The sequence below is a fragment of the Mixophyes fleayi genome, chromosome 3 (genome assembly GCF_038048845.1).
Source record: "Mixophyes fleayi isolate aMixFle1 chromosome 3, aMixFle1.hap1, whole genome shotgun sequence".
NCBI lineage: Eukaryota > Metazoa > Chordata > Amphibia > Anura > Limnodynastidae > Mixophyes > Mixophyes fleayi.
Genome location: NC_134404.1, coordinates 278791973 through 278804580, shown reverse-complemented (window position 1 = coordinate 278804580; position 12608 = coordinate 278791973). Strand labels below are relative to the sequence as shown.

General features: G+C 39.3%; 1 protein-coding gene across 2 annotated transcripts in view; it reads right to left on the bottom strand.

Annotated features, from left to right (window-relative positions):
* LTBP1 (latent transforming growth factor beta binding protein 1) overlaps positions 1 to 12608 on the bottom strand; it is a 348337-nt gene that overhangs the window by 44380 nt on the left and 291349 nt on the right. For both annotated transcript variants that reach the window (XM_075203670.1, XM_075203671.1), the window contains 2 exons: positions 7016 to 7138; positions 1999 to 2142 (listed from right to left, as the gene is read on the bottom strand). In XM_075203670.1, coding sequence (XP_075059771.1) covers positions 1999 to 2142; positions 7016 to 7138 — 267 coding nt within the window. The remainder of the gene's footprint in view (positions 1 to 1998; positions 2143 to 7015; positions 7139 to 12608) is intronic.

Here is a 12608-nt window from a genome sequence, read left to right as displayed (position 1 = left end):
AATTGGAAGCAATACACCTAGAAATGATCTTTCCCAAATAAAGTGCTCCTAGAAGGTCAAGGAGGTGATCCATAGAAAGTATAGGTAAGAACAGGTTACCACCACCTCCGAGTATGTATAAAAAAGCGAATCCTTTTTATACAGTGAGAAAAATGCTCTGCAGCCAGTCTTTGAATCTCATTTAAAAATCTTGGGGTAAATGTATCAATTGGTATTTATCTAAAAAAACGATATTAGGCGATTTGCCGTTGGCATTTAAAACAGTAATTATATTAAAAACGAATCCCACAGGGCTTTGCCTTTAATAAAATTGTTGTTTTATATTATGTCGGCAAAATGCACAAAATTGGAGGTTTTAGATAACCACTGATTGATACATTTACCCCCTTGTGGCACTTCCACAGACACCACTATTTTTCACATGTAAATTTCCATTTGCCTCCCATAAAAATGGACACATTTATGAAAAAAATAGGCCCATGATATAAAAAAAACATCCTTTTGCACTTTTGTTAAAAACCCTTGTGTGGTACAACCTTTCATGAAGGCAACTGCTTATAAATGGCACAGTCTTTCTCCAAGTTACGCTTCACAGGTCTTAGTTAGTCTCAGTTAACTCCTTCATCACCTTACATAAACCATTATAAACAATTATGAATAACCAGTGTGCAGAAATAATGTATTTTTCAAGCATTACTAGCATACTTGCCTACTCTCGCAGAATGTCCTAGAGGCCCCAGAATTTGGGGGAGTCCTTCTGGACTCCTGGGAAAGAGCAGACAACCTCCCATATCCCGAGCAGAGGCAGGACTTATGACGTGATTTGCTGCATTAAACCCCTTCCCAGTTGTGCAAATGCTGCAAATAGTGTCAATGAATGACAGGGGATGGGGCTATGGTGATGCCCCCTCCCATTTTGTTAGCTGACCTCCCCACTAGAATCTCCCAGAGAGGAAACTTGAAAAAGTGGGTAAATATGATTATTAGATCTGCCAACAAGGTAATTAACACTAATTTAGACTTTTGCATCAATTAAATTGATACTTCTTAAATTCTCTTCATTTTGCTGCTTGCTGTTTGAAACACTAATTTAGGTTATCTCACTGGAGAAACACCCCTGGTAATGACATAAGCTTAGATGTCAGCAACATTTAAGGTAATTTTAGGGCATGTCAACGCCTAATCTATAACTGTAGCAGAGTTGCCGGGGTAGCAGTCTACTCACTTTGCTCATGACTGTTCTGATTTTATTTTTATTTTGTGTATGAATAATTTGTAAATTACACATACTAACAGACTGGTTCAGTTAGGGCTAAATCATTTACATGTATTTATTTTTTTTCAAATGGGATACATTGGGATGGGAAAACATGGAGAATTACAGTAGTAGGGGGACAATACTGACAAAGTGACTTAAAGTGCTTGTATCCTGGAAAGCGAATGTAACTGAATGCCCAATGGCTCTGCCTCCTACAGGGAAACCTATCTTATGAAACATACAAAGTATATGTTTAAAATGCACCCAGTAGTGTGTAGCATCAGAATTATGATGTCTCCTGAGATACAGCACCGTAAATTGTAATGTCACTACAGGAGATACCACGGTGGCTAAGTGGTTAGCACTTCTGCCTCACAGCAATGGGGTCACGAGTTCAATTCCCAACCATGGCCTTATCTGTGTGGAGTTTGTATGTTCTCCCCGTGTTTGCGTGGGTTTCCTCCGGGTGCTCCGGTTTCCTCCCACAATCCAAAAACATACCAGTAGGTTAATTGGCTGCTATCAAATTGACCCTAGTCTCTCTCTGTCTGTGTGTGTGTGTGTGTGTTAGGGAATTTAGACTGTAAGCTCCAATGAGGCAGGGACTGATGTAAATGAGTTCGCTGTACAGCGCTGCGGAATTAGTGGCGCTATATAAATAAATGATGATGAGATATCATTATTTTTAGTGACTTTACTGTACTGTACCTCTGGGAAAGTATATGGAAAAGCTCTCTCACCTGGCATGTTGCGGTATCTGCAATGCCCAGTCATCGGGTCATATTCCTGGTTATCGTCAGAGCACAAGCAGAGGAATGAACCTTCCACATTTTCGCACCGGGCCTCACCACAAACTCCACTCAGCATTTCACATTCATTTACATCTGGAAAATGGAGAATGGTTATTCGGATACATTCCTTGTTACTGACAGCTCTTCAGTTAACCATTCGTCTTGTGCCAGCAAAGTCTGCTGGAACAGCCAAGCCCCCGGTGCACAATTAAATCCTATAGCTGCTGAAATGAATAAAATAAATAAAATAGTTCTCCGACTGCTGATCCTACAGTTGTAGAGAAAGACTTATTGTGCAATGCTTCTGTGAAAGTATCCATCTTGCAATATTGTACGTAAGGCAAAAATCTGGAATCTCCAGTAATCAGGAACACTTCCTGTTCTGGTCTCATATTTTTGATCCCATTCCATAAATAAATAAATATATATATATATATATATATATATATATATATATATATATATATATATATATGTGTTTGGGGCACCCCTTCTGTTTTCTAATTAAAACCAGATACCAGATTTTTTTAACTGAAGCAGTTAAAGTTCCTAGGCATGAACAGAGAACAGCATTTTTTGCTAGTAAATCCCCTGCCGTGCAGTTAATCATATCTAATCTATGAGCCTTGTTTACGAAGTGCAAATTGGCTGAGGCGCAGAGGAAAATAGCCTTTAATGTGCAGCTAAATTTGTGTACAGGGAGCCTGTATTTTCACGAAAGCATATGGGTTTAGGAGCAAGATGGTGTTTGCGGAGACACAGAATTTGTAGCGGGATGAATTGGCAGTGTGATGACGTTACTTGCTAAGTACAGAGTAGGTGCTCCAGTGGACTTAGGATGCAGAGTGAAAAAATTAGATCCATCTTATTGAAGTAAATTAATTAATCAGATGAAGGTGACGAAGGTGCATTTTTAGAGACTTTCCTTGCTGTACCACATCAGCAAAAAATCTAGCTCTGAAATGGTGATCAAGTCTTGTCTTTTCTTTTAGTGGGAGAGATTTCTGAGGTTTTGTAATGGAACAATGAGATATCATTCTATATCAAAGACATAGGCACACAAATTATTTAAACCATACCTTCCAACTGACTGTATTTTGGCAGGATGCCCTGACTCCCCTTCAAAAGTGGCTGGGCTTACAGGAGAAGTGGGTGTGTTTAGACCAACTATGGTCATTTGTGAGTGAAGTTTGTGAGTAACTGGTCAGACATTGGGCTTGGCGGGGGCAGGTTTATTTTGTTCAGCTTTTGGAATTCTGAATGTTGGGAGCTATGTTTTAAACTGTAATTGTCACCTCAAGACCGGGGGCAGTCATTTTGTGGGCTAAACAAATATTCATGAAAATACAGCCTATAAATGAACTATGTGCATAGGCAATGATCTCTGCATATTCATGAATGTTGATTCAGCTCCCAAAATGGCTGCCTCCACAGTTTGTAAATAACACTATGAAAGACTGTTTTTTTATAAGCCATAGTTATAAATATGTTTAGTTGGTTTCTGAGTAAAAAAAAACATAAGACAAATGATGCTAACTAAGGCAGCATGGTTGCACAGTAGTTAGAATTGCTGCCTCACAGCTCTGGGGTCATGTGTTTTATTACTGACCAGGGAGGGCCCTGTCTGTGTGGAATGTGTATGTTCTCCCTGTGTTTGCATAGGCATCCTCTGAGTGTCCCAGGTTTCTTCCACACTCCAAAGACATACTGGTAGATTAAGTGGCTGCTGACTAAAATGGACCATTGTCTGAGTTGGTTAGGGGATTTAGACTGTAAGCTCCAATGAATCAGGGACTGATATAAATGTTTTCTGTACAGCACTGTGTAATATGGTGGGGCTATTATAAATAAAACAATAATAATAGGGCAAAAAAAAAAAAACACCTACTATAGTACATATGACCAGCAGTGCTTCCCCATTAAATGTAGGCTTATTGTTCAATATTGTTTGTAGACTATACTACAGCAGGGCCATATTGTATAATTGCTACAGCATGTGCATTTACCATTTATGCTTGAGTAAATAAAAAATGTAACATGCAATGAATATGGGACAATGTGCAAGCCCACACATGAAATTGCGAAATTTGCATATGATAGTTTCAGCCTAATGTACTTATTCTATTCTAACTTTTACTTTGGATTCTCTCCTCAGAAATACTGTATCTGCTCGTGTTTGTACTGCTCATGTTTTCCATTACAATGTCTAGGCCATGTATTACTTATAGAGCCATATTTCTGACTGCGCATCTTGCTGGCAAATACGGGACAGAAATCTCTGCTCATTTTCTCTCATGTGTCTATAAGACGCAAGGGAAAATGAGCAGAGAGTTTAGTAAAAACACTGACGTGTTGTGTCTTCGCGGACTGCTCCGAATACACATTGTGTCACCTGGCTTCCAATCCAGTTTGCCCTATCAAATAATTTGGGTAAAACTTTATTTTTGATTACTTCACAGCAAACCAAGAAATACGAGATAAATGTTTAAATATATTTGATAACATGTAAAAAATGCAATATATTCTACTGAATCTTAACATTGCAGCAGACATTTTTCTTGTTAAATGATGTAGGTTTCGTTTGCTTATGTGGTTTTGTGATAACAATTGTATTTATTTACAGGAATATGATATTTGTTCAGTAGCCCAGTACAATAAAAGGTTGATACAAAAACTAGTAGGCTACATTAATTCTCTCTAAAGGATAGGTATAGCAATACAGTGGTTTCAAAAAATAAATAGAAACAGCAGATGTTGAAATAAGACAGACATAGTTTATAAAATGATGGATGGAAAACTGATTTTTCTTTCACTTCTAATTACTTACAATTATGAGTGCACTTATGTAGCTTTATACCGAAAAGTTAATTACATTACTGAATTTAGTACATTTTTAATACATTGTATAAAACCAAAATTAAATTCCAATGTAATGCACAAAAAATAGTCATCTGTATATGCATTGTTTTTTTTATAATGCTACTCTGATTTTATAGTAAGCCGCTGTGATTATAGCTAGTCAGCCCAGGAAGAGATTTCGGGGTATATTTACTAAATTGCGGGTTTAAAAAAGAGGAGTGTTGCCTATAGCAACCAATCAGATTCTAGCTATCATTTTGTCGAATGGACTAAACAAATGATAACTAAAATTTGATTGGTTGCTGTAGGCAACATCTCCACTTTTTCAAACCCGCAGTTTAGTAAAAAAATACCCCATAGTTTGGCATTGGGATCACTACATGAATAGCAACATACTAATAGGATGAGCAAGAAAGAAAAAAATATATCAGATGCACTCAAAACTACCAACATACATTCCCCAAAGAAATACAAATACAAACAAATACAGTGCAATTTACGTGCTCATTTAGTAGGCCATTAAACCAAAAATATAAATTGTGTTAAATAAAAGGGCCACTAACATTCACAGATACATATGTAAAAGTTCCCATACCTTTACAGAACTTGCAATGCATAGCTCACAACAATTTTAAAATCAGAGCAAAATAGGCTACACCTCTGGCACAATCAGAGGTGTAGCAAGAACGTGGCGCCAGTAGCCAGCACCTGCTCAGGCGTCCCCTTCGTCTCTGTTGGTACAAAAGCCACAGAGCATTGGAATGGCCAATAGATGTTAAGAAGTGCTAGAAAAATATCTCTTCTCACGATCGCCACTACCCAAAATATTTTACAATCTGGGAAATATTCCTGAAATATCAATGTATAAATATTTGTATGTTTTATACATAACTGTATAAATATTTGCCAACTTGCTACAGTTTATTGGTCCTTCACGTTTAATGATAAGTATGTTGTTTCAAATTAGAATGATAGGAATATGAGCTGTTTGATGAGCTAATAAATCTGGTCCTGCTTGCTTGGGGTGCCTAGGTGGTGTATAGACTAGTAAAAGACCTTCCCTCCATTCACTGGCTTTTGGAGAATTGTGAATGTGAGCGGGATTGAATAAGGATATTGCAGGCAGCAGAATAGACACTCCAGTGTGTCCAATACAACTGTAAAATATGTAAGTAACAGAAATCTCTTAGGAACTGCTTTGTGGGATTTTTACAATTATTGTGTGTGTCATCACCCTATTAAACTCAATGTAGAAAACATTACCTAATGGGATTACACATTAACACAATAGTTGCTCTGCTCTTGCACAGAATCTAGCACAGTGACCTATCTATACGGCATTACTGGGCACCTGACAATGTTTATCCTTACAGATAGATATGTGGCTTCTGTACAGAAGAAGCACCTATGCATATTTGTCTTTTGTTTTGTTTTTCTGCATAATGTATTTCTAGTAGAAGTTGTATTTTTTTAGTTCTACTTACATTAATGCAGGTTGTCATCAGCAGATTTTGATCTGCCCTTCTTTGGGGTTTCCTCCGTAATAGTATGGTAATCTGACACAGGGTGGGAACAGAGTTCCAAGGACGTCCTCACTCTCTGTGTGAGGACTTCCTTACGTCTCACTCTGGCTTCGGACAAACTGTTACTGTGCAAGGGCAAGGCATGTGATGTAACAGCATCAAGCCAGTGCAAGAAAGAATGCTTGGGCTAACCTAATTCAGTGGAGGAGGGTATCCTGGAACACTGTCTGTGCCATGGGAGAGGGAGCCCTGAAGGAAACCGCTGAAAAGCTGCTGAATACGATGCACAGGGAAGTAAGATAAAATAAAACCTGAAATACCCATCCGCACAAATGACATTAATGCAGTAAATAGTGAAGCCCTTTAAGATTGTAAGGTCAAGCGAGCAGGGACCTCTCCCCTTCTGTTTCACAGTATGTTCCAGTACTGCTACTGATGATATACATATTTTGTCCTCTGGATTAAACAGCACTGAGGAATATCTTTTAATTATACAAAGGATAATAATAATACGCATAAGTGTTAGACAACTGCATGCTGTTACTTTTAAGTCCACAGAGAGGCATTACAAATCCATAACTCACCCACGCAGCCTTGACCATCCAATGAGTCCTGGTACCCCTGGTAACAGAGGCAGCTGTATGAACCGTTGGTATTTTCACAAAACCCTTGACTGCACAGCGTGCTGTTAGTACATTCATCAACATCTGCAGATAAGACGCGCAACAGATCAAACAGACATAATGTGTGACAAGACATATACTGTAGACTGATTTATATAAAATGTATATGCTACAGCTATCTTACAATAATATCACAGCTGCTTAGAAAACCTGGCTTGGTACTGTAGATTATAACACTCCCCAAAAAAACCCAGAATGTGTCACAACAATGTTGGTCAAGGGTCAACGGGTGGTAATAGGGTAATATAGTGAGGTTAAGAGGGTGGTTGAGGAATATTATAAGCTTGTCTGAAGAGGTGGGTTTCAGAGAACGCTTGAAAGCTTGTAGACCAGAGGAGAGTCTTATTGTGCGAGGAAGATTCCATAGAGTGGGTGCAGCCCTAAAAAAGTCCTGTAACTAAACATTCTATGTTGGCATGTGTCAAGACAACATAAAACAAGCAAATGCAACACAGTTATATAAACTAACATTATCCAGAGGCAACACGCAACAAAGTAGCATGCATAAGAAATATATTTAACACAACTCAAGAGGCAAAAAATTGTTAATTCAACATAATTATAGTAATCATTTTTGATTGTGCATCATGACTTGTGTCACAACAGGAAATGACTACTAAACATTAAATACAAGTTGCTTCACACAAAAAAAACTGCTTATATTGTTAAAATATAGATATGTAAAAGTTCCCAAGCATTGACAGAACTTGATTAATGTTATTTTTTTATTTGCTGGACAGCTGGATGCAAATTATTTTCTACTCTGACCAAAAGAGGTGGGTTGTGAAACCTTGGTGTGCATAATGAAATAATATTACCCCATAATCACAATTTTATCTAAAGTATATTTAGTTCTGATAAGCTTCAAAAACTGTCAATCTATATTTGGGAATGTTTTTAGTTGGTTTTGAGTATTGCAAGGCAGCTTGCATTTTTTACTTCCATATACTTTGAGAGGTTTTATATATTTAAAGGAAAAATAGCAAAAGCACAATTAAAATGATACAAAGTAAAATAAGCACATATTGTATGGAAAAATTAAAAAGTAATTAATTAGGTGTGTGTGTTTCTCTGGGAATGTTTTTTACTAGGAATCCAAAAGGAAAATGTATCCTCTGTGACATGAGAAGCATAGAATTAAAATGCAATGTCTGCAAATCAGACAACCCTGGTCATATTGCAATCTTTATAAATTATGAATTCACATATATATGTATGTATCAACTGCACTAATACAGAAAGGGTAAGTAAAGTTAATGTTAACTGCAAATTATAAGCAACAATAATTGTTGGTGACGTTGTAGAGTTATGCCCATTTGGTTTTGTGCAAATCTGTTTTTTTTCTATTGATTTAATGTAATAATAAGCTCAATTTTACATTGTTATTTATATTTAAAGTCCATCAGCAGTTAATGAAACCATTTTTTTAATCCTCTTTTTCTGTTTTTGTAAACACAATTGCTATTTCTATTCCATGACAGTGAGTGGGTATCTGCTCTGGCTATCTGAGCTAATGGAATGTATTTGTGGGCGCGGCAGCTCCGTATCGGCTGCACTGTAGTATACAGCAGGCGCGGCGCTGTCAAAGAATCGTCCACAGCGGTGCTGTATACAATACAGCACCGCCGCGGACGCTTCTTAGACAGCGCCGCGGCTGCTGTATACTACAGTGCCGATATGTAGGGCACTTTTTAGCGAAGGGGGGGGGTTTCTGGAGACCCAGAAACCCCCCTGCGTGCGCCACTGCTGAATACCGCCACTGAATTGCCACATATCATCTCATTCTCTTTCTCCTTCCCTCTCCTTTCACTGTTCCACTCAATTTTATTACATTAATTATATTTGCTTATTATTATGTTCTGCTCTGAATATTTAAGTTTCCTTCAGTAGTTCACTTTCCTGATAAAAGGGTCCCCTAATACCTCATTTTTCAGTGGACTCAACTCTGTAGACTCCCAAATTGTTTGGGTTCTCATATTTGTGAACCAATGAAATTATTTGCACCACTAACAAGTAGGGTACCTGGAGAAAATGTGTTTTCTTCAAATATGTTTTCTTTCATTGACTGAGAATGTTAGTAAAAATCATTTTACAAACCGGTTCCACTTTGCTAAAAGCGTTAAGATGCTATACAATTTGTAAATATATTCTACATGCCGATTATCACAAGTAAATATTTTTCTAATTGAGACAAGGAACACATTTCCGATGTCTGCTTTTTAGTGTTTTTTCTTACTTTTGACTTTAATGAAGCAGGTAGGGAAATCTGAACAGTATCCAACACAACTCTTTTGGTTCAGCAATTGTCTTCACTCTTACCCATTGGCTGGCTGGGCTGGGGGGCATCTGGTCCCATAGTGGGCTACCTTGTCCTGGGTCACCTGCATTTTTTCCCTTTAAAATAGGCTGCTGAGTCCCCCCCCCCCCCCCCCACCGGGGCTAAAATTCACAAGCCCTACCCTCAGGGCCGGATTAACCCGAGGTCTAACTGGGTCCTTGAAAGTGCTCAGCAGCATTATTGATCGATCGGAGGCGGGGGCGCCCCCGGCCCAATCAATGCTGCTGAGCACTTTCACTGCGGTCCTTCCCCGGTGCCCTGTAGTCTACTTACTGAGGAGATCTCGTGAGTCTCACTCTCACAAGATCTCCTCAGTAAGGAGCGTACAGCGCGCCGGGGAAGGACCACAATGACAGGAGAAGGAGGTAAGTGCCTTGGGGGCTGGGGGCGGCTCGGCTCAAATTGGGGGGACTCACCGGGGGGCGGCTCGGATCATGGGGGGGCTCTCCGGGAGGGGGGGGGCTCACAGGGGAATGGAGGCCCCCTTAGCCCAGGGGCCTTCATTCCCTTAATCTGGCCCTGCCTACCCTGCTCTTACCCTTTTCTATTAGAAATAACTCAGCTTATGAGAAAAGTTTAACTTTGAAAATAGCTGACTGGGCTACTTTGTGAAGAGTTCCATGAGTCTTTGCTTCTGTCCATACCAGCAAGTATATGTGTAAATATAGAAATAAGTGTATCTACCATGTTTCAGCCCTACAGTAACTGTTAATGGAATGCTTCCAAATATACCACTTTTCTGTGATATCCTCACACTTCACTCTCCAGTTCAAGTTCATAACAATTCAAAGGCTCCCACAAAATGCTCTGGAAAAATTGGCTGCTTTACCACTACAGTAGCTGTTAATACGTTACACTTCTCCTTTGCTGTCTCAACAGCAATTGAACTTTGCGTATATATATATATATATATATATATATATATATATATATATATATATATATATATAAAATATATCTCTTCCACAAGAAGCCCATTATTTTACTTTTTCTACCCAGATGGATTTGAGATGTAACACAGGAGTCTACATGAGTATTAAATATATTGTTTAATTCAGATTGCAGGCCTGTGGCAAGGGTCTTTTAAAAGCAGAAATGTATCTACCAGATGGTAACAAGATCAACAATAAGTCTAAGCACTTAGTTTCCAACAAATCTCTAGTGAATCCAGAGTCTAAACCACTTCACAGCAGTTCTTGAAATACCAGCCAGAATAGATAAATATTGAACAGGAGCTCTCTGGTCAACTCAGTTGAACGCTGCCTGCCAGAATTTCATTGAAAAAAAAAAAATGAAAGCCTCTTGTGCTAGTGAGTTATTCAATATACTGTAGATGACACTGCAACCAACACTGTAATACTTGTCAGTAACCTGTCAGAACTCCAGTTTGGTGTATAAAGTACAGTCTTAAGAGCACATATGAGAATGATCAAGAGATCAAACTGCTCACAGAAGTCATTCACATAAAGTATCCAATAATACATCTAAATATATCCTGAATACTCTAATATAAACATTAGGGGGGAATTCAATTGGTTGTGATATATGTAAAAGTAACACGGCCTGCACCCCATTACCATTACTATGGTAATAGCGCGCATTATCACCGTTAATTTCAAAGCAGATTTTTGCTTGCAGGTCTGGGAGCCACCAGCAGAAATCTGCGTTAAAAATACTGTACTAGCGGTAAAAGTGCGCGTGCCACGTTACTTTCACGAGTAACACGTCCCAATTGGATTCCCCCCCAGGTGTTATTTAGTAATAGAGTGCAACTGTGCAGTAACCCACAGCAACCAACTGCACATGTAGTTTCATTGTTACTCTAAATTCTTCAACACTCTTAAGGGGCAGATTCAAATAGCCGCGGGTTGCGGCAGAATATCAGCGGAGAAATTACCATAGTAACAGTATTAATAATGTTCTTTAGAACAATGCAGCTAATTGAATCTGCCCCTAATTGTTGATTCATTGGTATGGATTGCACATATATATGCACATTTGCACTTTGTTAGTAAATACCCCACAATGCTAGGTTACTTCTAGACAACACTGAAGTGATTAAATAGAATTCACAATTTACATGCAATGACATTAGAACTCACTGTTTATACATATATAATTTAGAGGACTTTATGCATATATTAGCATTACTTGTGTATTACACCCTGTACAGGTCACACGATGGCCATATTCTGAAGGTACAATATACAAAATGTATATTGGGGGTCTTCTACTCCACTCCTCAAGTTTCCCATACAGGTAATGTTTTGAGAATACATATTAAATACTGACCCAGGAAAATAAAGTAAATCCCTTTTGCTTGATTAAAGACAATCCTCAAACAACATCTGTTTGGGGTACTTAAGAACCAGAATAGAAAAATCCTAATGTAAACTTATAAGGATTTGTGGCGTAAAGGACAATTTCCTTGTACATACTGCTCTGAATGATGTCTACAAAGCTCCTCATAGAGGTGCTTAAATGTCAAGGAACGTAAATGTTGATTTTGTGCGTATAATCCGCAAATGTAATCTACGCATGCCCAGAACCAGACAATACAGAACTGAGCACAACAACGTTCACTTCATCTTTGTACACAAAGGATACCTACCTCCAGGGCCTCCATCAGGGGGGTACAGGGGGTACTGTTGTATCGGGCCCGGACTCATCGGGGGCCCAGTACAACAGCACAACACATACTTACCTGGGGGCCCCCTGCCTGTGACAAAGCACATGATCGCAGGGGGAATGATTCCTCCACACCTGTGATCGCATTCTGGTGCCTGGCTGTCACGGTGACATCCAGGCTGAAGACAGAGTAGCGGAGACCAGCGGACTGCAAGACAGCGGGCCCCCAGGTAAGTATGTGTTGAGCTGTTGCTCATGAGGGGGGGCGCTCATCGGGGGGGGGGGGGGGGGAAGGGGGGACCTGGGGGCCCGTGGGGCCCGTACTGGGCCCCATGATTTCTGAAGGCGGCCCTGCCTACCTCAGTTTACGATTTCTGCGTGTGCCAAACTCGTGCGCCCGTAGCCTTTGATTCAAGCTCTGGGCAACTCAAAGGTACTTGATTTTTTGCCATATTTCTTTCTCCAGCTCCAGGGCTAGTCTAAGTGCTGATTACTAGTGATGACAGTCGCGTATGCATGCTATTACAT